The following is a 25,909-nucleotide window of genomic DNA, read 5'->3' on the forward strand; positions in this document are numbered from 1 at the left end:
CCCATGTATCCCTATGGCTTCGGGGAATCCTTAGACTACCCGCGGACTATCCGCGGTGAGTCTGGGAGTGCAAATCGAAGAGCCCCACTGACAGCACAGCGTGTAATGCTGGTTTGTGAAGTGAGTTAATTTTTCTCTCCTGTTTTCGCAACCCGTGATACCATGAATGGCCACATGGAAAGACAGAAATACGCAGTGTGCCAAAATTTTTATCTTCAGCGCACACAAAATCCCAATATTTGCGCGCAATTTCAGTCAAGGTCCGTTTAAAATTATCCCCATTTCGAACTCGGCGCGCAAAACTTTGTATAAAAAAATAGAAAAGAAACTGCGAGCCCCATAAATGGCAGCGCCCGTTCCCGCCCGTGTGCGCATGCGTAACCCCCACACCCGCGTTACTGCTTCCATTTTGTGTGGTTATCAAATCGTAGTCGCCGATTATCGACTTCTACGGGCCTTCACGCTATGTTACGCTACTTCTAACCGTGCGACTTCGATACACCAAACGTCCACAGCCGAGTCTTTAGCTGAAAAGTAAGTAAAAAACGTGTTCTGAAGCTTCGCGAGGCATCGCCAGTGAGGGGCTCCGGCGAGCTGCGAGCGGACAGGAGTTGAGCGGCGTCGTGTGTGCCGCCGTCGTTCGCCGTGTCTGCCTTTCCGCTGTCTTTCCGATCGCCAGTTAAAGTAGCAGGTGGAGCTTCACAAATCGAGGACGTGGACTGCGACACCGGTAAAGTTTTAAGCATTATGTCATACAGATCGACTTTGCTAACTGGGCGTAACTCTCAGTGGGTCAAGTCTACCTCTCCGAGCCGCACTCCCGCAGTGGTATTTTGTTTTTCGGCGCGATCTACCTATTTCTTATTTCATCTCGAGTGCCTGTATCGGCGATTTTGTAACTTTCCGGACAATGGCTCGGTATGGACAGTTCAGGTAGTCGGTGAATTGTTTCGTAATGTTGACGTGACAACGCTCCTCTACCGCCCGAATTTCTAGATCGCCGGTTCTCGGGCGCTATCTGGGTTCGGTTCCGACACCTTCGTATCTGAAAGCAGCGAAACGGATACCTCACGTCGGTACCTGCGCCTGCTTCGGTCAGCAACGTTTTCTTTGTTTCTTTTTTTTCTTTTCTTTTGACAAACCTTCTCTGCAGTCGCCCGCGCGTGCTGTTTACGCAATGCGTTACATGTGAGCTCAGTCGCCTCTTTTCATGCCGCAAGCATTCATCGTGTGGCGGGGTGTGCATTTCCTTTGCTGGCTGCGAAGGCGCAGAAAGTTGGCATGAGTCAAAATCAGCGCTCCGATCCAGAGATCGTAAGGCTTCCAACACCGCATGAGCCGGTTGCAGAGGACGAAAATGTGGAGATGGCTGCAGCCTCGCTACTTTCCTGTTTTGTTTAAAACATGATTACCAACGACCACTTTTTTAGTCAGAGTGTGACCTGGGTTGCTGTTGGGACAGAAGGTTGAAATCTGACAACTGCCTAGGACGTTGAAGAACGCGATGCGGCAACTGTGCTGTCCGACCATCGCCCTGACAGATAATGATAACATTGTATTAGCAAGTGGCCTGACTAGCTCTGTATAGGCATCTTTGAGGTGCAGTGCAAGCAAAAAGCCAGTATTTCGCAGGTGTTTGCTTGGCTCCTTTCGGGAGCAAACAGAACATTGTTTGCTGGCGCCAATCTCGCACATGCTTTATGCGCCTGTAACCGTGAGCGATCGGTTTTTATGCTCGATTTCAGATGGCCCATCGGAGTATTGTGCGAACAAGCAAGTTTCGCCATGTGTTCGGTCAGCCGCTGAAGAGGGAGCAGTGCTACGACAACATAAGAATCACGAAACAGTCATGGGACTCAAACTTTTGCGCGGTCAACCCAAAGTTTCTGGCCATCATCATCGAGGCTGCCGGTGGTGGGGCATTCATGGTGCTCCCACTGAAGCAGGTGAGTCTGTAGTTTCCTTGCATTTTCAGTGTTCCACCCCACGCATGGTCTGGAAGAATTTTTGTCGCTTCAAGTTTAAAATTGTGGCCTTTTTAGAATGTATATATTTTTGCCGACCTGCGTACCTTTTTTCTAAAAAAAGGTATCTGACCTCTGTGCATAAAGTCTTATTTAAATAGCTCTTGTGCCATCATCTCGTACCGCAGTGAAAAAAAAAAAGTGTTTTAATCGCGAAACGTGCTCTTTACATTGCAGTGTCCATGCCAGCGACTGAATGCCAGTGACTTTTTTTTTCTTTTTGCTTAGGGAGTGAGGTGCTTTGCCTTTTTTATTTTCCTCTATAAATTGAATTAAATGAAAAGGTGAAGCCAAGGAGTACAAAGCTTGACATCTGAGAAAATTTGTATGTGCAGGTACCCTGAAAAGTAATTGAAACAACGGAACTTAAAAAGTAGTTGAAACAGGGGTTCACAAATAAAGCTGAATTTTTGGTCGGCATATCTTTCTGGTTGCAATAACAGTCCTGAAGGTAGTTCTTTTGTTTGGAAGAGCTGCCCCTTGTGCACACACCAGGAAATGATGCTCCATAGAGCGGGGAAATCTGCTTAACTTCATTAGCCCGTGTTTATAATACTTTTGACGGAAGCATTACGTTTCAGTGTATCTGGAGTGTTGCCAGTTAGGTGTTCTTAAGGTGGTTCTTTATGCAGCATCATTTGATAAGCTGTTTTGGGAGCTAAGTTGTGCGTAACGGTGGCATGTTGGTCTCACTGGCTGGTCTCCTGTACGCAGACTGGTCGAGTGGATGTGAACTATCCGCTCGTGGCAGGCCACAAGGGTCCTGTGCTGGACATTGCCTGGTGCCCGTTCAATGACAACATAATTGCCAGCGCTTCGGACGATGCTATGGTCAGGGTGTGGCAGATTCCCAACCTGGGCCTCATTCGGCCACTGGTCGACCCCGTGGTCGAACTGTGTGGACATGAACGCCGCGTCGGCCAGATCCTTTGGCACCCATCAGCTAACAACGTCCTGCTTAGTGTTGGTAAGCTGCCGCCCTTGGTAGTTCCTTTTTATTTTTTTTTTAATGTTGAGTCAAAGTAGTCCCAGTTGGGCGTGTCTCAATGTGCATGCTACATACATGGAGTACAAATCAGTAGAGGGGGATTGACAAACTTTTGATAAGATGGCTGATGAAAAAATAAGTTTAGTCGACTGATTACAATGAAACAACTATTCCAGTCAACCAGTAATTTCCATCGATAACTTAAGGGGCCACAAAGATAAAATACAGATTTAGTTTGAAAAAAACTAGCCTTTGGCAACTTACTCAACTCTGTTCCATCCCTGAAAGATGTCTTTTTTTTAATTGTAAAGAGATGAGAAATATTAAAATCCTTTTCAATTCCACTCTACACCAGGGACGTAATGGGGGCAATACTAAAAGCACAGTTATCACTCTATTAGCTGCACTTTAGCATTAAAGTGATGCCATCAAACGGAACTAGAGGCGCCACTACAATTGCACAGTCGTGTTTCTTGGCAGTGGGTTTGGTCGAAGGCCACCAATCATACAAACAAATCCCTATGACATTGCAAGGCCCAAGCAAGGCAATGGCTAATGAGTTGCAACTGCTTCATCTTTTTCCCTTTCTATCTAGCTCATTTGGTGGGAGTGCGTGTTAAAACCGGTATCACTGTTATTGGGCTAAGGCTGTGTTTTGAATGACCAGGCTTGCATGTTGTCTTGCTGATGCTGACATTTGCAGCTTCCTCGTGCGGTTGCTCCTCAAATCCACTTAGAGGTGGCAAAGGAAAGATGGGTGGGGAAATGGCAAAAGTGATGTCGTGGGACGTGTGACTGCCAACTACCGTAAAGTTCTGAGAGAATGCCCTCCCCCGAAACATCGCCCACACCCCTTTCGGGGTGAAATATTAAATTTACTAAAAGACCCACCTCCCCAAATTGGTGGCTTTATCACCCATGAGTGAACAAAATTAGCACGAATCATCTATTCATGTATTGGTACCGTCACTTGTTTGTCCTTTCCACACTTGACCCGAAAGTTCGCCCATCTCGTATTTTTTCTTGATATCTCTGCAGTTTTGGTTGGTGGTGCGGCCACTTTTTTGTACTTTTTCGCACCTTACCCGAAAGTTCTCCCATCATGTATTTTTCACTTGATATCTCTGTACTTTGGGTGGGCGTTCTTTTGGAACTTTACGGTAGTTTCATTGAAGGATAGAGGATGTTCTTACATGCTCATACATATGCGCAATTCTGTTTACTGGTTTTCCTTTTCCATCGCATCAGTATCTAATTTTATTTTATGCACTGCAATTAAACGTTATATGCCGTTTTTTTGTCGGATAATGTTAAATTCCAGCCGTTGGGGTTCCCGTAGTGCCATATGAAACAACTCAGTACATATGCCTTCACTACAGCTGACCCCACTACGTTTACCCTTACAGCGTCATAGTTGCGGCCAGGCGCTTGTTTCAGTGCAGTCATATAGGAATATACAGTTTATATTTTCAATGAACTCTTTGTTGTAACTTTGTGTGTGCCATTCTTTTCCGTGTTCTAATTGGTTTGGGCTGTTCCTCTTCACAGAGGGAAGGATATGTCACCTAGCTACCGTAAAGTTCCGAGTGAACGTGCAACTCCTGGAACATCGGTGACAATACAGTAAAAGCTCGTCAATTTGAACTCTGTTAATTCAGTCTTGCAGTTAATTCGAACTCACGGCCTGGTCCCTGTATATTTCAATGGGGGAAAACTCCCAATAATTCGAACACGGCGGTATCCAGAGCGGTTAATTCGAACTATGATCCCCTGGTTTCCATCCCTCCTGGCAGAAGAAGCCAGCCTGGAGTGTCACAAGTCCAAACCAACCAAACTTACTAGAGATGCAAAACAACGAAACAAAAAAGCAACAGCGTGGCGTGTGCGCTGCAACAGCTATTCCACGTCTACAGAGGGCGCCGCGCCAGTGCTCCGGTGCATGTCATTATTATTTACGAAATCACTTGCCACAAACGTGTAGTAGCGCCTAATTCGTGATAACGAGTCCAGAGGCGGCTTCTTTGTGTTCTACCCGCGCAATGAGGCGCGATTTCCATTCATTCTAGTGCCCACCCACTAAATCAAACTAAATTGAACAATTTTATGGCCCCCTTTGATTTTGAACTAACGTGCTTTTACTGTATTCAATTTAGTAAAAGACCCCAAAGATCACCCACCCCCTAATTCAATGGCTTTAGTGTCGATGAGTGAACGAAATAAACGTCAATCATCTATTAATTTGTTCATGCTGTCTCTTATTCATCCTTTCTGCACTTGAGCCAAAAGTTCGCCCATCTGGTATTTTTTTTTTATATCTCTGCAGTATTGGTTGGCAGTGCGGCCACTTTTTGTGTTTTTTTTCACCAGACCCGTAAGATCGCCCATCCCGTATTGTTCAATTGATATCATTGAAATTTGGGTGGGCGTTTTTTCGGAACTTTACGGTATGTATAGTTCTGTCACCCAGACCACTGCGCTTCCCTACAACCTCCAGCCCCTTTCGTTATACTGCTCCTGTATGTGGCAATGGAAGACAGCAGATACTGTTTGTAAACTCTGTGCTGGCGTTTACTCTGTCGTTCTTCTCAAGTTTCTGCAAGCTTTGTGAGCCGAGGGGGGCTGTTGAGTGAGTTTGCGATGATGAGCTGGCCAGGTGCGTGTCATTCGACCCCCTCCCCAAAACAGCGCGTGTGCTCATCCGTTGCAGGGGCGGACTGCAAGATCATCATCTGGAACGTGGGCACGGGCGAGATCTTGGGCTGCATCGACCACCCCGATGTGGTGTTCAGCTGCTGCTGGAACTGGGATGGCAGCCGCATTGTGACCACCTGCAAGGACCGCAGGATCCGCGTCTACAACCCAAGGTCTGGGGAAGTGGAAGTGGTGAGGACGGCCTCTTTCATCCTTCTTCCCAGCCTGACAAAGGAGCAATTTTCCGATTCACGTCTCATGCTTTCCAGGAAATCGGGGATTTTCTGGAAATTCTTTGCTCCGGGAAAGTCATTGACAGTGTTTCTTGTGATGCGGGAAAATTCTTTAGTTTTGTTTGGCTGCATCACAGAGATGTTATTGTGTATATTTTTTTTTGCAAAAAATACTCGTAGATCTTTCACTGCTAGCATCTTTAAGCTGAAGTTGATTATTTTCGAATGGGCAGATTCTTTCCATTGACCGTTTCAATGGACCTTTTATTTTAGCGATTTGCACATGCATGCGACAAGTGGGAAGTATCAAAAAATGAAAAAAATCAGCCGCACAACAAATCTGATACATATTGTCAGGCACCCTTGTTTGTTTGCCATTTCTGCCAAGGGACAACTTAGTGCCGCAGGGCGCTTTTTGAATATCTTCTCACTGCCTGAACTTGAAAAGCTATGTCCTGAGTCCGTCCATCAAATCAGGTTCTATTGGTGGCCTGGCTGCACCACTCTAAAGAGGTCCTTTGGCACTTGTGGCTCTTCACCGTGCAATGCAGTGGCAGTTATTTGGTAGTTCTTGTGGTTTTGATGGCGTAGTAATTTTTAAATGCAGAGCATTTCAGTAACTCGCGATGTCACCCGCGTTGGCGTCCGTAGTCCGCACGCTCACTGCGCATGCGCGTCGAGTCGAGGCGAAAGCGAACACATCTCTCGCGAGGGGCATTGGATTGGATTCGAACACTCTCTCGCGAGGGGCATTGGATTCGATTGGATTGGATTGGATTGGATTGGCCTGGCTTGGCGTGGATTTGGTTTGGATTGGATTAAAGTGGATTGTGTTGGATTGTGTTGCGTCATAGCCGCGGCACGTTGCGTCATAGCCGCGGCCGACGCGCTTGGGCCGGCGCATGTGCAGTACTCTCTCTTCCGCGGTTTCCTCTCCTTCGGGCGCGCTGCGCATATAACCGGTGTGCCGTTCTCCGGCCAAGCAACATCCGCGGTTGGCTCAAACACCTAGAGTCCACGCCGCTTTACAAGTACGCCAACGTCGTCGACTGGGGCCGGCTTACGCAGTCCCCTCAACGTATATAAGCGGCGGAGCGCGCGTTCGGAATTCAGTCAAGGGCGTCTTTGCATGGCTTACGCTTGACGTGACGCTTTGCTTGACTCGAGTAGATGCGACGCATTTACTCGAGTTCCCCCCGTGGGAAGATGCGGGCGGCTTTTTTATTGCCAGTCGCAGTAGCGGGTAGCTCTCTTAACAGCAGAGCTGTTTCAGGGGAGAGGAGGGAAGTGCTAGGCCAAGAAGTGGGGGGGAAGGGGTGAGGAGGCAAGGAGCCGACGAACAGGTGGGGGGAGGGCACGCCTGAAAAAAAAAACATTTCCCAGTGGTCAGAATCGAACCTCCGTCCCTGGTATTATGAAGCCGGCGTCTATCTGATTGTGCAGTCATAGCATCCAGGGCGCACAGCGTTTCCTTTTATGTTAGTAGCGCCGGCATTGGCTTTGGACTTTGGCTTCGGACTTTGGCAGTTTGGATCTTGGACTTAGGAGTGTGGATTGTGGACTTTGATTTGACTCAGCATTATTGATAAAGCTTTGCTTTTTAGCCATCGTTTTCTAAAGAAAGGGGCTTTGTTTTTTGTTGTTGTTGTTGTTGTTGTTTTCCCCCCTTGTTGCCGAGTTTAAAAGAGCTCCAGCCCAGCCAGAATTAAGGTAAATATGGCGAATGGCAACTATGAGTAGCTGAGGTGATGCTTGTCATGCTGTTAAGCATTAATTTCTAATTAATCCTTTCAGCAGAGAGTCTTGAGGGGTTGGCATTGCTGGTGCTAATTTACCTAGCGGAGTATTGAAGAAATGTACGCAGTTGAGAGTTGAGTGTATTATTGTCTTAAGGCAGCTCCATTGTACATGTGAGAATATAAATAACTGCTGTGTACTGGGCACCGAGTTCTTTTCTATTGCTATTGAAGCTTTTCCTTCATTCATTTGTCATTCTGTAGTGCACATATGTTGATGCGCACAAAAAGGTATTTGTAAAAAAGAACGTTTGTGACAGCAAATGGGAAATAAACGAAAAAGTCATTTTCTCCACTGAAGTTCTGGGCATCTAACAGCGACTTGGACATATTTGTTGGAAGACACCTAAAAAAACTAGAAAAGTGGTGGGGGTGAAGGGATTAACCATTGTGCTCATTCTTGTCAGTTGAGAAAGCTTTTGTCTTTCACATTTTCACATGTTAATTTTATTGTCACAGTTTTTATCCCTCCCATACCAACAATGAGAAATCCTTGACGGCATTTTAGTGTACTTTGAAAAAAAAAAAAAAGAAAAGAAAACCAGCATATTTTTAATGTGTCTGCTCACAGGTAATGCCTGATCAGAGTGGCTGGCTCATGAGTTCTGTTTCTTGACTCCCCTTGCAGGAGGACATGGGCCACGAGGGAGCCAAGCCTCAGAAGGCCATCTACCTCAGGGACGGCCTCATCTTCACCACGGGCTTCTCCAGGATGAGTGAGAGGCAGTACGCCCTCCGGGTTGAGGTGAGCTTGCTCGCCCAATGTGAAAAGAAGAGAAAACAGAAGTTTCCGAATTGACGACAAGGTTTTGCGGTTGAGCAACAGGATTTTACTTGTAAATTGTAAATTTCGTGAACATGTGTCGTTCTCTTTTGCCTGGTTGTACAGGCGCTATGACATTCAATTTGATTTGACCGAACCAAATGGCCAAGCCGTACTTTGATCTGCAGGGTATGGGGGGGGGGGGGAAGCATATTCATGTGTAATTGCCCAGGCAGATAGAAACTGCTGCCTCTTTCAAGTATCCTCACGCCTCATTTTGTTATACTTTCTTTTTTCCCTTTGATGTGTGGGTTTTTTTTTACCACCGTTGCAGTGAGAAGTTACTGAATGGTAAGGTGTCCAAGGAAATAGCCTTGCATCAGGAGAACTCAGTGGCTCTGTGTGGAAATGTGACAGCCTTGTGTGTATTCTATCTGTTGTACAGAAAGCAAGCTGGAGGTTTCCATCTCCATTTAGTGTGTTTCTTTTCCCTGGGCAATGGGCACAGCTGCAGCTGTTGGGAAAGTGTAGGTTGCGCAGAAAAGGGAAATACCTGAGCCGCAGTTGTGCGATACGCGGACCTAAACATATCTTCCTGCAAGCACAGTTCTCATCCTGTGCCAGTCCTAGAAAGCAATGACCTTGCTGCAGAGCATCAACACTAATTCTTAGAGCACCTAGTGTTTCATTTTTTTTTATAAAAAATTGAAATAACCATTTTGAGTCAGTTGTTTTTATACATGTAACAAGGAACTTTTTTGTCTTTTTTTGTTTTGACTTACCAGTACATTACAAGAGGACTTTTTTTAAGGTACACGATTTTGGTGTCAAATATGTTTGTGAGTACAACTTGTCGTAGAAGTTTTGGAACTTTAGTTGTAAAGTGGGGTTGTGGAAGGCATGAATTATACCTTACAGTGCAGTTTTACAGCAGTGCAGGCTGCAAAGCCTGCGAGGTCATTTCCTGTCCCGCACCCTTGTTATCTGCAAGAGCTTCGTGACTTCTAATTAGTACAAGTGCTGATTGCCTGCAATCTGTTTTTTTTTTCCCCTCCCAATCAGAGGTCGTGGAACTCTTACGGATGATAAGCATGCCTTGCCTCCCATTAAGGCGGGAGGAAGTGACTTCCCGTCAGACGCATATAGACCTTGCATTGCAAACCCACCGAATGCTGTCGAGATGGCTGGTGCTGTTGTACATGTGGTCAGATGTTTAAGACGAACCAGTTTCTGAGCAAGCATGATCTTCTGTTTATGATTGTGTGGTACTGTTTTTTAGATAAAAGATTTACCTTCTGCGGTTAACTATGTGTGAAATGCACGAGGCTATTTCCTGCCTTTTCTGGCAGCCCTGCATGTGGTGGGGGCTGCATAAAGTAGGGCGCCACTGTTAGAGGGAACTTTGCAATGTGACACTGCACCTGCCACAGTGCGTCCTGTCTCGTTTGTAGCGTCACTTAAGATTGTGGGCAAAGTGAGACAGGGTGTGGCGAAGGAAGGAGTAGAGGGGAGGGGTCTTTCCCATCTGTTAAGTCATCTCCCCCCCCATGCTGTCTCTCCAACTGCAGTATCTGTGGACATGCATTACGTCTATGAGTTAGAAATTGTAGGCATGTTCTTCATTTTTTATGGTGCTAGTGCTTTTTTTAGGTGCTGGCTGCAGCTGAGCAATGCTGAACTAATTACTTGTTGCATATTTGATTGTGGCCTCCTATTCTGGCTTGCGTGCATGAATGAGAAAACGTTTTTTTTTTTACTATTTTGTTTTACTAATAAACGGCTCTCGTGTTTGGAAATGCAGTCTGAGCTTGCCCAGCCGGTTGTCCTGGAGGAATTGGACACGAGCAACGGGGTGCTGCAGCCTTTCTATGACCCTGACACGAACATGCTCTACCTGGCCGCAAAGGTGCGGATGTGCTTGGCTATCACCTCCAGTAGCATGAGCTATGGGGGCCACCAGTAATTAGCTCGGCCCTGTTTATTCGTCCATGAGACAAGTCGTAGAGTGTGAAAAAAGGGGTCTCTAAGGGAATCAAAGAACTCTGTGGCCATGCTAATTCTTGAACACCTGCACTGCATTGTCCTAATGCATTTCTTGACAACATGAGCTGTCGAATTGGGGAAAGCAGGCTGAGGTACTTTGATTTCCTGCAAAGGCGAAGGAGTCGTGATGGTATTCAGTGCAGAAAACATAGTGCTCGGGAACAAAGTAAGCGTTTGTCTGTGCTGAAATTTGGTGTGTAACTGCGCCTTAAAAGAAAATTAAGAGTAAAAATAAATTTCAAAGGATTTCATACCATCTGCCATGTCACCTTATTGCATGCAACTGTGCTTCTGCCGAGAACTTTCTGTACTTTGTGAAATGCCGTGGTACCACGCAGTGCATGAAACTGCAGCAGACAGTGTGCGCACGCACCACCAGTTTCAGAAAAGGGTTCTCTCTGTCCATGTGCAGGGTGACAGCAACATCCGGTACTTTGAGGTGACGGACGAGCCCCCGTTTGTGCACTACATCAGCACCTTCCAGTCGAGCGAGCCGCAGAGGGGCATGTGCGCCATGCCCAAGCGCGGATGTGATGTGCACCAGTGCGAGATCGCCAGGCACGTGTGGTGGTCCCCCTTTGCTTGGTCTTTGCGAACTCCTGAGTGGCAGAGTTCTGTTTCTGCTCTGCTAAATGTGCAGTTACCTGCACACGTCTCTATGAACACTGCCTGGCTGAAACCAACCTTATGGCTCTGTATTTTCTGCAATGGCATGCTTGGAAAAGGGAAGAAGTGTAAAGAAAAAGTAAATGTACTATTACGGCTTGCTCAAAACAACACCATGAAAAGACTGCTTAGGGGTTTGGCTTGTTCAGTACAGCTGTATCATTCCACTATTTTCTTCTTTAGTGAAGCAAACCTGTTGTAAGTGCCCGCATCCTTTCGTTTCACAAAAGCAGCATTTAGCTGAATAGTGGTGACGGCGAGTGGTGAGCATAAGTGAGCGCAAGCGGCCATGGCGAGCGGTGTGAGTGTGAGTGTGAGCACGAGTAAGTGCTAATGGAGACGGTGAGAGGTGAGCGCAAGTGCATGTGGTGCGCGTGAGGAAAAATGTATTTTTCGGAGTGAGCATGGGTGAATGGTGTCCTGTTTTGCCGAGGTGTGTTTAGCTTGTAACTTATCCACAAAGTTTGTTCAAATTTTAGTTAGTAAGTAGAAATTTTTATTTTCATCACGCAGGTTTTTCAAGCTTCACTCCAAGGGCCTTTGTGAAGTGATCTCTTTTACAGTTCCCCGCAAGGTGCGTATTCTGTCAATTTGAAAACTGCATGCTCACAACCAGCCTCACACTCTAGTCTGCAACCAATTTCCAACTGGTACAGCAAGAGTTGGTTTGTTAGAACTCGTTAATTTGTAACTGTGGATGTTGTTAGTCCACACTTCTCTGCAAACTTTTTTTTTACTGGTACTTCAGAAATGTGAAGTGAGGATAAATTATTTTAGTCCTGTCAAATTTCAATTTATACAGAGCTTCTGTTTAGTGCAGCTATGAAGGAAAACGTTCTTAAAGCTTTTAACTGAGCACAGCCAATGCATTTTAAAACAGAGATAAAGGTGCAGGCACGATACAAGGCTTCTGATTCATTGAAAGTTAAACTAAGCAAAGAAAGCCTCCGCAAATTCACTTTCTTTGAAAGAATGTGGCAGTGACTTGCAACGTTTTAGGTGAAGTCACAAAGTTTAGTAATGTGTTTCATAAAAGTTCACGATTCTATTAGGAAGGAGTGGCATGATATAGACAGCCTTTTTTTTTTTTTTTTTTTTCAGTCTGATCTGTTCCAGCAAGACCTTTATCCTGAGACACCTGGCGACACACCGGCCATTTCGGCTGAGGAGTGGGCTGCAGGGAAGGATGCTGACCCCATCCTGGTGAGCATTTTTTGGACACGCTGGACGCAGAGTTTGCCAACTGTCTCGAACGAATAAAACGAGCAGAGGAGTTCAGGCCTAATCTCGTCCTGTACACTGTGCTGCTCGCGCCGCAGCTCAGGGCAGAATGGTTTGTTGAGAGGCTACAAAAAGTTGTCTTTTAATTTTACTCTGAGGCGGTGTTTAGTATGCAAGCTTAGATTTGACTGCTATTACGGGCACATGACAAGGGAAGAAGCACTCCGAGAAGAACCAGGTGTTCTCAGACACCGCCCTGCTGTCGTGCGTGTGCTTGCATTTACAAAATAAACGCACTGAACAACTTGAAGCAAAAAGAGCATCTGCAACAACCTGGAGGATATAATCTCAGCCAGCGAATACGAAATGGCTTGAATTGAATATTTGTGCAAACTTTGTTATCTGATGTTGCTAACTATCTTTTTAAAATGCAAGTTTTGTTTTTGCACAGGCGCTTCATCTTTAACAACTTGTTTGCAAAGATTAAACTGCGCTTTATAAAATTTTAACTAGTAAGTGCAATACAAAGTTTCTCGCTGCTGCAGTGCATGGCTTCTTCTGTTTGCAAAATATTTTTAACGGAGTACTGACACAAAATTTTTGTGTTATGTTTTTTTCACAGCTATGGGTGCCTACGAGCCCGCTAATCATAAAATGGCACATTAGATTGTCAAACACAGCATAAATAAGTTACTTACAGCTCTGTTTATTCGTGTCAGTTTCGGTTTCAGTAAAGTGAACTCCGAGGCAGTCGCCATGATGGGAAGGCGCATTTGATGTCGCTGTTCTCGTCGTACCCCAACCAATTCTGGTCTGGGTGCGTGTGCGCGCCAGACCAGCCCGATTGGCCATAGTCGCACGTGACGTCAATCTCAAAAACTGTGACGTGTACACAAAGCAGTAAAGCGCACGCCAACAACACTGCGGCCGCCTGTATACGTCACGGGAGCCCTGACGTCGGCTGTTTGGGCCGAAGCGCAGATGACGTGATGAGCTTGCTCAATGGCACGGATGAGCTTTCTCATGCACGCAAGGATTAAAATTGATTCAAAATATGTTCTACTGAACGGTTATGGTTTAAACTTCGGAGGGGGTATCTTTATATACAAAGGAAGCTTTGAACATAGTTATCTGCGCTTTAACGTTTCCCACTAGTGCACCTTTAAAGCCCTGTTGCACTACTTGGTCTTGACAGGCAGAGAAGGGGCAGCATTCAGTGTTGTCCACGCATAGCCACGGGGTACCAGCTTTTAAGTATTGCAATTTGTGTCATCCCAGTGCCAGCTTTTCATAAATAAACGGAATTTTCCGTTTCTGAAAAGTGGTAGGTGCGCAGTACAAAACCTCTTCATGGCGAACCCTGTTCTGTGTTGCTGTTGTGAGAAATGTCTGTGTGTGGCTTGTTTCTGGCCCTTTCCAGATCAACCTGAAGGAGGGCTACACGACCAGCACAAAGCAGGAGTTCTCTGTGACGAAGAAGCCGAACATCCTGAACAAGATGCCCGAAAGGCAGCCAGCGTCCAAGGCCAGCGAGCAGTCTGTGGCTTCATCTGCGGCATCGGTAAGCTGGCGGGCATTTCTGAACTGGCGAGTTGCTCTTCGGAGCCCTCCTCTTGTTCAAGCATCTTCTGGCATCTGCGAAGTATTGGCAGGCCTCAAAGCGTGTTCTGGAAAAAGTACGTGCCTTTTGTCGGCCTCCTGCCATATGACTGTGAGGATCACAACAAAGACAGTTAGCCACGAAGGGGCATGTTGCAAAAGACCTATAGTTGGATCCCGCTACAACGAAATTCATGGGTCGCATGGAAAAATTCGTCGTGTTGCAAACTTGTGAAAGAGATAAAAAGAGGAATAACGCAGACTGCCTATTATACAAAAGTCCTTATCTTCTTTGTAGGGGCAGAGCAGAGCCACCTTCATAGCCCCATAGACCCCTGAGGCAGGGTGCATGCGACATTTGTATCTTGCAGATGACATGTCCACGAAGTTCCGTTTTCAACTTCATGCATGTTTTTCCGCACCGCGTGCTTGCCCTAAATATTGTGCTGGCTGTAAATGCAAAGTCAGTCATTGACAAAATGTTTTTACGTTATGTGGGGGCAAATTGGTGCCTCTGATAATGTGACACCGCCAGATTTCTTCCTTGGAAATACCCAAAATTGCACATTTTGAATTGGAGGTTGGGCTTCACTGCATGACACGAGCACCGATTGTGCTAACATTTTTTAAGTGCGAATGCACTTTATAAGCGACCCCAAACCATCCACCGCCGGCGGCGGCGGCGTCGGCGGCGTCGGCGGCGTCCGCAGTGCTCCTCTATATTTAAAAAAGAAACAGCATCCGGCGCCAGGTTTCGATCCGAGGACTTTGCGGCCGCAGCGCGACGCTCTACCGACCAAGCCACGGACGCGACGCTGATATCAGTGTTAGTGACGCGCCTTATATCTTTAACGCATTCAAACTACGTCGTCAGCGGCGTGCGTTGGCGACTCAGCGGCGTTATAGCGGCTTGATAACTGCGTGGTGTACACGTGATACTACAAACCCGATGGAAGAGATGGAAGAGAAGGCGGCGAGGCGGTGGGCTGCGGGGGCCGAGCGCAAGCGCCGCAAGCGGGCCGACAACCGTGCATTCGCACTTTCACATTCTCCCCCTCGGGGAAATGCGGGGGAATTTTCTGATTTTTTTTTTATATATCTGAAAAAGTGTTCTGCGCGTGTCGACATTTTTTTTGGGGCGTATTTTTGAAATGTTTCCCTACAAAATGTATATTCTAATTTTTTGTACTACTGGTAGTTTGTTATACACAACTCATTTTTTATCATTTTTTTTTTCGAAATTTTGACAAAATTTTTTTATTTTGATATTTTTTTTGCAACCGTGATATATGAAAACATTTAAAAAACTGAAAGGCCGGTAAATAATATGCATTCTTTTGTTCCTGTAATTAGTGCCTAACCAATTTTTTTAGCAGAAAAAAAATGTTTTCTTGGACCCCTAAAAATCGGTCAATTTTCCCGCGGTAACGAAAGAGTTAAGTGACCTAAACGTACTCTTTGCTTATGGGCGTCACCATAACAAATCTTATAGGGTGCGTAAATGCGAAAAGAAGCAAAACAGAACCAAAACACTGCATGAGCCCCTATCATCCACGCAGCGCAAATCCCGTAAATGCCGCGCAGAAGCGGCGGCAGGCGGCGCAGCGATCGCGAAGCTCAAGGCGTATATTAGCATGAAACTCTATGCTTGATGCGCTTCTACCCTCGACCCAATGAAGTTGGGACCCTGGCTCATCCATCCTCTGTGTTTGCAGGACGCCAAAATGGATGAGCTGATGGAAGAGATCAAGAAGCTCAAGTCGGTGGTGGTGAAGCACGAGAAGCGCATCAAGGAACTTGAGTCCCGGCTAGACGGCGCCAAGCAGGACCATCCCACCGAGGAGCGCCCCAGTACGCCGCCGACACCACCGCCTGGCGACAAGCACAGCAACAACCACCACGAAGTAGGCGTCTAGTTGTTTGGCTTCTTGCCGAGCGCCCTGTCGGCTGGCGAGCGCCGCAGCTCACCGTTGCCTTGGTCTGCAAGGTGGCAGTCTTGAAGGGAGGGGCCGTCGCTTCGGGATGCGTGAGCGAGCACTGTGAGCATGGTGCGAGTCGAGGCAGGCTGGCGCTAACAGAGCTGCACGCTGCGTGGATGAGAGTCGTACGCTGTTAGGTCGTCACGAGAGTTGGGCATTCTGGGAGGCTTGTTGCGGGCATGCAGTCACGAAAGCATTTTGCTGAATCGTGTTTTCTTCCCTTTTTATTGCACGAAAAAAAAAATCTTGTGACGCGCCAGGCTGTGTTATGAGTGCATAATGGCGTTTCTACTTTGTACTACTTGCAAGGGGCTGCCTTAAACGAGCCCCAAATGAGTGTGTCTACCAATGCACGTTACTTTGAGGAGGAGGAGGACAAGGTACAGGCTAGCTTTGTTCCATTCACCGTATTCATGCGGGGACAAATGCGTGACTTCTCCCGCCAAAGATTCAGTCCGCTGGCTAGTAAGACTGCTAGCACCAGCCTCGCCCCGACTGCGCTATTGCTCATGGGGCGCTGCGTACCCGCCTGGCTCCATCAGCTGGGAAGAAGTTCCCTCCGTTTTTTCTTGCTGTCACCTGATCTACACTTCAGTATGCCTAGTTTTTTTTTTTCTCTCTTTTGTACGCTGCGGTAATCTTCAGTTAATACAGCCAGATTCCTGCTTTTTAAAAGTCGCGTCGCAGGTCGCTCGCCTGTGAAAGTTCTGTGTTTTGTTTTTGTAATTGCACATATTTCACCTGAGAGGTGTTTGTTTGTGGTGTGTTCCCTCAATGCCAAAGCTGTGCGTCACCACCCCTTTTTCTTCTGTGGCTCTACTAACTGTGCCTCAGTAGGCATGCTAGCCTTTGTATTTTAACTCGATCTCTCGGCCATTTAGTGCAAGGACAGGCGGAGACTGCCGTGTGGCTACTGTTGCCGTAGCATTGAAGTTTTCTCTGGGAAGAGCATTCTGCGGTAGGTGGGGTGACACTGTCCAAGAAGGGTTGGAGATATTGCCAAAAGTACGTAACCTACCTTCGGTGCCCTCCCTCTCCTCCTTCCTCATTTTAATTTTTTTTTTAAAGGCCCTAGGGTGCCGTACACTGCTTGCTCCACAGTAATCAGCAAGAAGTTCTTTAAAAAAGAATGCTACCGTGTTTTGGATGTGTTCATGGAACGTGAATGAAATGCTGTGTCACTGCACCAGCAACTATGGCAAGACAGTGCTACCAGATTGCGATCTTTCCAGTTTTTGTTTCCCGGCAAAGGAGTGATTGTATGCAGGATGTTTCACATGACTTGAACCCAGAATTTGAATACAGTATGTTGAGTTTGCAGCAAACTGGGTAATCTTTTAAAATTCGTGACAAAGGCTTTAGTTAAGGTAATATTTTAAACCTTTTAACGATTCAGCATTGACAGGCTTTAAATTTGCAGAATTCTACAGCACTTACGGATATGTGAAATGCTTTTAAAGAAAATAATTTGACAGGGACACTAAGGTCACTTATGATATGAATGCGGGGCATAGTGCTGTTGGTGAAATGCTTTTGAGTAAGATTGAGTAAGCATCTGATTTAATCACCGGGCACATCACTATGCTCTTTCCCTGGATTATTATATTAGTATGCTCTCCTATTGCCTGAGTCATGTGACCGAAATTGCGGGTATCTTGACATTTTTTGCAGTTTTCTCTGAGCACATGCCACTAATTTTTGTCTAAGCAAGCAATTTTGAACAAAATTTTGGTTTTGTATTTGGGGTTGCTGTACTATAGCCGCAGAATTTAAGCTAGGTTCATTAGAAAGTTTAGTTACAGCTACTATTAACATCCGCTAACCACTTATTTAAAATAAAGAGATAGGGTGAGGTACACGCCACTGAGAAGGAATATTGCACCCTTTGTTGCTGTAAAATTCAGTATTTCTCATTTTAATGCTTGGTCCAAGCTTTGTGAAACACTCTGCGTGTGAAAACATTGCAAAAGCAGTCACCTTTTCTTCACAAATGGTCACATTTCTGCCAGCAATGCTCAAGTAACATTCAATTCACTGCCGCATCATCTTCCTCCAGCTTTTGTTTGGAAAGGTCTCTTAGAAAGGGCATTCTTTTACTCTGTGAAATTGTCCGGGGTAATTTTGTTCATGTTGCATATTCTCGCTTTTGAATGTAGAGAAGTCCTGGCAAGTGTTCGTGATTTACAAGAAAACCCGGAGTTTTTTTTTTGCAGTAAATGCAGTAGGAACAATGGCATTGAAAACAATGAGCAGAAGAGTGATGTATGGTGTGCAATAACATGACCAGTACAAACATTTATGGTATGCGAAATTTTTGTTGGTTCATTTGAAAACAAAAGATGATATGCTGTTGTTTTGACTGCTCCAGCTTTTTTGCTACATGCATCTTTCTGCCACCATCATTTTTAAAGGCTTTTTCTCAAACTCATTTTTGTAGTTTGAAGCGTGTGCAGTAGAACTTCGGCATAGCCAGGTAGCTGGGGTATGGAAAGAACCTTATCTAACCCAGTACTGTCTTCATTATGTAAGAATTTCATGTGCACGAGGACGCGGGTTTGATTCCTGACCACAGTAACTGCTTTTCTGATGGAGGCGAAAAGCCAAAATGCCCGTGTGTTCGAGATTTCGGCGCATGTGAACGATCCCCAGGTGGTCAAAATTAATTCGGAGCCCTCCACTAAGGCGCACCTCATCGCCTGTGTAGCGTCGGCACGTTAAACTTTACAATCAAGGATTTCATGCATCTAGTTGTTGATATTCTTTTTAGACTTGATTGATAGTTTGGCACTCAAAAGATTCAAATTAATTTTTAAAATTACTCTTGCATCATTGCAAGCCGTAATAATGGCTAGAGCATTGAAGGGATGCTGAAGTGTGAAAGCAAATTGGTTTTTATTTGTAGATTAGAGTGCCAGGAATCCAAATACACCAGTTGTGACTGCAGCAGTTGCTTAAGAACGCATAAAATACCAAAGCGTGAAGACTAGTATTGCCACCTCATACATTTACGACAACGCATTGGTGTTTTTTTTTTTAAATGAAAATGACAGCTTAGACAGGGACACACAAATTTTAAATCAGAAAAACAACACATATGACGCCAACTTCAGCTAACAGCTATTACTGCACGGCCAGTTACTGTCTCAATTTTGATTTTGATCGAATTTTTTGCCTCGGTGAGTGCAGTGAAAAGATTTATACGGGTGAGTGCATTCGCTGACGTCCCTTGTTACGGCTGATTGATGTGTGTTTGATAGCCAGCAGCGAAAGTCATGAGATTAGGAGTACAATCGACTATGGCACAAAGGGCCTATTGATTGCCATGCTGTCCATTTGAGGCAGCAAGCCTTTATTCACTGTATCCATATCAGTATATTGAGGTTCTAGACTCCATTACAAAACAACCCTCAACATATGCTCCTTTTTGACGAGGGGAGGGGAAGATGGAAACATATTTTATATCATTTTTCGGTGTTGAAACACACGTACAGCAGTAGGATGGAACTTGTATTCGGCACCCTCTGATGGCGTGAACGTTTAAAGTGGCTGGCATGTTGCCATGAAGCCGATATCATGGTTGAACTGCTGCTATTGCTTGATGGAGTGGTACGGCAATGTGTGGGTGACTGCGCTTTAAACTTGCGTCCACGTATGGCCGCTTATATGAGTGGATATCCTTATTAAATGAAATTATCAGTTGGGTGAAACTTTTGTCCTAGACACTAAGCTTTTCTTGTTTTATCAATGTGTACGTTGCATGTTTTGCAAACTCTTGCACATGCACTCAGAGCGGCATTTCTGGTGATTTAAGTAGCACTTTCTTTTTTCCTTTTTCCAGGTCTTCTTTTAAACTCGTGCTTTTTATCGCTCACTCATTTTTGCACCTGAATTCAGCCTGAGCCTTTTTCTTGTCACGCATACATTTGTTTTACCGGAGGTTGATTATTATACTTCTCTGTGGATGTGCGGTAGCAATGGCTGTTATGAATGTGTAGAAATTTTAACCCTTGTTACGTTAAACATGACGTCTGGAAGATTGTGCTCAAGTATATATTTTTTCTTCTCGACTGCAGCCCCCGTAAAGTGCACTCTCTCTCTCCAGACCGCTCTTATTACCAGCGATGTTGGAGATAACGTAATGAGTCTTTTCAAGATACACTCTCGTTGGAGCGGTTTCTATGCAGTTCCGTGTGTTGAGCCAATGTTGCCCCCTTTTCTATTGTCCTCGAGGTGACACTTTGGAAGCCAGGTGTACATTGATTTGCATGCTGCCACAAAGGCTCTGGACAGCCGATGTTCAGCTGTGATACTTCTCTGTGCCTTTGTTCTGAGGTGTCATGTACAGGTATACTAACGATGTGTGTGGCAGTTGGCAACACCGATGCAGACATGCCCAGTATTTCCCCTGTTGTGATGCGTATTGGCTCTTCTTGGAGCCGAGGCGTGCGACGTGTTGTGTAGTTTTTTAACCGTGGAAACAGTTCTGTCGGCATAATGGTTTGACAGGCCTGCACGTTCGGAATCTGTGTGGATGCTCGTAATTTTCAGAAACGAGCTGCCTCGAACAAAGGGCTTATCAATAGCTCAGAGCTGGCTGAAGTCTTTCATAGCACTTTTTCGAGCTGACAGTGAGCTAACAAATGGCCGTCGCGGTAGCCCAGTTTCATTACGACTAACTGGCAACAACAGGTCGTTGCGTCGTCGTGTTCTTGCCACTTGCACTTAGGCGACTCGGTAAACTGTTGTGGTTCAGTTATAGTGGCTTTTGCATGAATTTTTTTGTCTTTTACATAGTTTGAACTGCTTGTATGAAACAATTTATCACTTAATTAAGGCTTATTCATGCAGAGGTGCTCTTTGCTCAAGAATGCTGGGCAAAGCAGAATGGAAACAGTTGAGGCGTTGTGACCACATTCTGTGTAATGAACAATGTGAAGCAACCCAGCTTTTGCCAAATCTGAAAGTGTTGTGAGTTTTTCAGTGCGTGCTTGTCCTGTGCTTGCGATTTTGAGCCGGCTTTGTTTGCGAGCTTGTCCCCAGTGCCAGTCTTCCTTCCAGTGCGTGCAGTGCCGTTTGTCGCACACGGGTTCAACACAAGGCCTTGTCATGGGGCAAACGAAGAGCGTGCATTTGGAAAGTGCCTTGCGCCAGGTTGTGAGCACGGTCACTATTGAGAAGGGCGGGGGAAAAGAGAAGCCCCGGTTTCCTCGCACGTTTTTTTGGTGCTGTGCGATGTTAACTGCTGTGCCAAGGGTGATCTTGCCAAGACTTCCTGAGCAGTGCACAGAGCACGCATATTTATTACACAAGTGCCTTTCTTTCTCCCTTTCTCTCTCTCTTTGTCTTTTTTTTGGAAAGACTGGGTCTGCCTTCTAGTCTTGAGTGTGCATTGTTCATGCAGAATGAACCTAGGGTGGTTTCTCTTTTTCACCTTGTACACACAACAAACCGCATAGGAAATCGTGAAGTTCTGGCTGATTTCAGTGAATAAAATTATACAGTTTTATGCCTACAGCTGGTACTGTGCTCTCCCAAGGCAGCATCTCTGTCTTCCTGAATTAGTGTGCCTGCATTGGAGCAAAGTGTGGCATTTCCAGCATGGCTTCCACGAAGAAACTTGCTTGGCCCCTTGGCCAAGGATTTGCCAAGCATCAAGCTAGGACGTAAACTTGCGAGCTTGGCTAGCGTGCTTTTTGCTGCTTTTAGGTTGAAGCAGCGAAAGAATCCTGTTGTTCGTGCATCTAACCGGAGGGGGTGGTATCTGCTTGGCTCCATTAAAAACCTGTGCTCGCGTATTTCCACGAAATCGCTGCACAGTTGAGTTTTGCTGCTGTCTGCTCCTGCCTTCGAAGTCGCCAGTTCAATTTCCAATCATGAAGACAGCATTTCAGCAGATCGTAAATACGAAAACACCCCTATGTGCGACATTAAAAGCCCAGGTGGAGAAAATTAGTTTGTGGCCCTTCACTGAAGCACACCTCGAAGCCCAGGTGTAGCGTCGAATGCAAAGCCATTGCGTGCGCAGTACCCTGTTTACACAGTCTCGCTGACATATCTTGGAATCCAAAATGCTCAATGTATTTAAATGCACTAGGGGGCTTATTACAAAGCAATTACTGATGGGTTGTTTACAGTCAAAAAATAGTTTTTTAAAGGGGCCATGAAGACAAAATACAGGGTTGTTTTATTCGTGAGATTTCGTGTTTTTTTATAACCCTCAGCTCTTGTCCAGCAGCAAGCGATGCTTCATTAACTGAGAAATTGCATACTGACACGAAATTTCAAAGCTGGGATAACTATGTTGAAAGGCTTCCTTTATATATGAAGATATCTCCCAGCAAGTTTCAACAGTAACAGTTCAGTATAACACATTTTAAATCCATTTTAATCTTTGCGCGCACGAGAAAGCTTGGAACGGATACCCTTTTGAAACTGGCATCGGCACGGCGCTAGCTACTCCTTCTGGCCCTAAACTGCCGATGTGAGGGCTCCCATGACCTGGCCAACACGCTGGCTGTGGTTGGTTGGCATGTGCTGTTCCGCCGTGTGGATCACGCCACGACTTTGGGACTGACATCACGCTGCCCAGTGCATAGAGATGGTGGAGACCACGGCCAGTCTGGGCGTGCGAGCTAGCGCAAGTGCCCATGTGTCCGTCCACACCGGCGGTGGTGCAACGAGAATGGTAACGTTGCGAGCGCCCTCCTGTCATGCTGGCCACCTCAGTGTTTGTTTAGTCAAAGCCGAAACCGACACAAATAAACAAGGCTGTAAATAATTATTTACGCTGCTATCGACCGTCTAATGTGCCGTTCTACGATAAGTGGGCTGGTAGGCACCCATAGCAGCGAAAGAAAACAACACGAAAATTTAGTGTCAGTACTCGTATTAGCCGAAATTTTTTTTCACTAAATTGTGCATTTCGTGACGTCAGGGACGACGCATTTAGGGCAGGTATTTGAAATGAATGTTAAAGGAGCACTGACGCCAATTTTCGGCGTTAATATTATTCCACAGTTCACTTCCTTCACTCAACAGAATACCCTGGCTGAAATATGAGCAGCCTGCGACGCGAAGAACATAGTTCAATTGGAGCTCATTTATCGCGCCGACGGAGCAGCGCGCGGAGCGGCACTCAGCAAATGGACATCAGCGTGACATCACTCCAGGAGAGGAAAAAGAAGTGACGCGACAGCGCTCATCAAAAACTCGTGACGTCACTTCACCCACGCGGCCCCACGAGCGGCGAGTGGGCGCAACACCCTCTCAAGCGGGCGCCGGTGACGTCCGCACAAAGCGGTGAAGTCAGGCAGGGAGTCTGTCATATGCGCCGTTCGGGATGAAAGCGCGGGAATTTGAAACAAACGATTTTCAGGCCGTTCAATGTAATTAACTATCGTGCGCTGAAGTATTTGAAGTGCTGTTTCAGGTTGGCCAGACCATTAAGCATCAATAAAAGCAATAAAAGTGTAACATAAAATTTTCGTGTCAGTGCTCCTTTAAGTATGTTGACTAGGGCTGCAGCAGATGACAGTATCTTTTGTTGCTTTGTTTACCTTCCGTCTTCTAAATGGTGTCCCAATACTGCTCAGGCCCGCTGTCCAAGCTCGCTTTGTTTTTGACCGGATTTGCTCCTGGCTTATTTTCGCTAAGGTTTATAGTAATTGTTTAGTGAAACATAGGGTATGCTTGACAAAAAGGGTCACAGAAGATAATGTCGCTTATGTCAATTGGCCATTGTCGTGTGAAGCAACCCCAAAGCGCAGACTGCTGTGCAGCTATAACAAGCAATGTGCACGCAGCCCGCACTGTTGCTTCTATGTTTACGCGTACTTTTGCAACTTCTATTGTTTGCACCACCATTGTTACTGCTATAAAATGAATACTATGCACTAAATTTAAGTGTAAATAGCCCGTTCTGCAAGCTTAAGGCCCGTCTAGCTTGCGTTTGCTTTTTGACGGCCTCAGCCAATCGCACAGGTGAAGTTCCAGTGTGGGAAATGCACTAGTGGGTCGCATGGCCATTCTCTTTTGTCCTAATTATATAGCTTATTTGCGTGAAGTGAGCATAAAAAGTGGTGTCAGTGTTATTCTAAGGAGGAAAACCTTTTTAATGAACTAAACTTGCATTTTGTCTTCATGGCCCCTTAAGAGCAGATTTGTTCTTTTCTTTTCTTTCTTTTATTTCAGACATATTTTTCAAAGCTATGTCCATGACAACAACATGCAGACATTTTAAGTGGTGTTTCCATAGTTGGATGCCCTGATTATAACGGAGTGCATCAATGGTGCTTTAACTGTTCCTATTCGCGAGACATTTTTTGCTCGGGAAAATTGGGTCCAGTAAGAAGCTTGGTATAGTGCCATGCGCACACATTGTGTGCAACTCTTACCTTTGTGCACACTTGCATTGCTCCAACGATTTTCTTTAAAGAGGGCACCATCTCTAGTTTTGCAGCAGAAGCAGTGCATGAGAAGCTGTGTTGAATTGCACAGCATGTGCCAGAAACGCATTACGGCAAAAGCAACTGAATAGTGAAAGCAGGTTTTAGAGCAAAGCCAGCAATGCCCTCTGATAGAGATAACAAATATATCCAATATGAACTGCGCTGAAAAAAATTGTTGCCTGCAACGGAGGCTCTAATGAATCTTTGGTGGCAGAATTGGTGGCAGTGGGCCATTAAGGGGTGAAGGCAATTTTCGCATTTGCAGTGTCCCCGTGATGGGGGAGCGTTGAACTTGACAGGTTGCGGTTGCGTAACCCACATAAAGCATGTTCAGTTGGACTGAACAACTTAAGCCTGGACCTGTTGGCCCATAATACAGGGACTTTTGATTCCAGTTGCGCATGTAACCTGTCACGTGAACTTTTAACAAGGCTGATTTTAAAGATGATGGGCCACATTTGGTTAGGCCCATGCATTTGCTTTGTAACCACGACGGGCAACCGTTCGATACTGCGCTTGCTGTGGTGAATGGCTTATTGGTCACACCAGAACTTCCTGTGAAGCGTGAAACGTCAAAACTCCTTGGTCAGAAAATGCATTAACAAATGTAACAAAATGTTCCAGTAGATGGCACGAGCTGTGGAACACGGCAAAAATGAATTGGTGCATACGGGAACCGATCTGGCGCCTTTGAGAAGTTATATGAAGCTTAGCCTTGCTATTAGGTAACACCAGGCAGCTTCGCTGCTTACATCAGCGGTCGCGGCGTTCAGTCAGTGAAGCTGGGCTAATTTTTTAACGAGTGTCAGATTATACTGGTCGCAGCAGAACTGTCGCACATACTTGCACCATCTTCTCGAGGGGAATTCATGCAGAGGCAGACATCCGTCCTATTCCTCATCACACCACGTATCGTGACCACACATCGCGCCTGTGTGTAAACGCAATAGGCAGGTGACAGAAGCATGGCCTGTGTGCAGTCAGGAGTGCTACCACAAGCGTTTCTTCAAGCTGCACAGACAATCCCCGCCTTGGTGGGGATTTCTTTCCCACTGGTGAAATATTTCTCTCGCACACAACTTTGCAGGGCGTGCCTAGCCTGCACTGCTGGTTTTGTACACTGTTAGAACTACAGTGCATCTGCTAAACTCATCTGGCAGCATCAACATTCGTTCGGTATCTTGGCTACATATTGGCGCCGTGTAAATACGGAGCAAGGGGAGGAGGCTCCTGCCTGCGACGTCACACATCCCTTCTCGATGGGGTGCCCATAAGGTCTTTCGTGAATATCGCTCTAGGCAAGTGCCCGCAGCTTCAGGTAGGGGCCTGAAACTCACAAGGCCACACCAACGCAGGAAAAAAAAGTTCTTTCCCTGATCTATTTCGTTCTCGAGCCCATGTTTGGAATGTTCAGAAACGAATTGTGTAGCATGTCACTCCAGTAACATTGTGTCAGACT

At 45.9% G+C, this 25,909-nt stretch overlaps 1 protein-coding gene across 5 annotated transcripts; it reads left to right on the forward strand.

Moving 5' to 3' along the window:
- Nucleotides 1-375: 375 nt before the first annotated feature.
- Nucleotides 376-21,515, forward strand: Coro (protein coronin). Of its 5 annotated transcripts, none has more exons than XM_077676121.1 (11): nt 376-534; nt 1,746-1,946; nt 2,739-2,991; nt 5,720-5,895; nt 8,361-8,477; nt 10,297-10,401; nt 10,951-11,096; nt 11,718-11,778; nt 12,306-12,407; nt 13,846-13,986; nt 15,740-21,515. In XM_077676121.1, exons 2-11 carry the CDS (start codon nt 1,746-1,748, stop codon nt 15,938-15,940), a joined length of 1,503 nt encoding a protein of 500 aa, XP_077532247.1. In that variant the 5' UTR covers nt 376-534; the 3' UTR covers nt 15,941-21,515. The 5 variants fall into 5 exon arrangements, with proteins under 5 accessions (XP_077532247.1, XP_077532248.1, XP_077532249.1 ...); XM_077676122.1 differs by lacking the exon at nt 376-534 and adding an exon at nt 564-730; XM_077676123.1 differs by lacking the exon at nt 376-534 and adding an exon at nt 1,076-1,094.
- Nucleotides 21,516-25,909: the final 4,394 nt, after the last annotated feature.

Source organism: Haemaphysalis longicornis, unplaced genomic scaffold, assembly GCF_048455015.1.
Source record: "Haemaphysalis longicornis isolate Haplotype H1 unplaced genomic scaffold, Haemaphysalis longicornis Haplotype H1 scaffold_7, whole genome shotgun sequence".
Taxonomy (NCBI): domain Eukaryota; kingdom Metazoa; phylum Arthropoda; class Arachnida; order Ixodida; family Ixodidae; genus Haemaphysalis; species Haemaphysalis longicornis.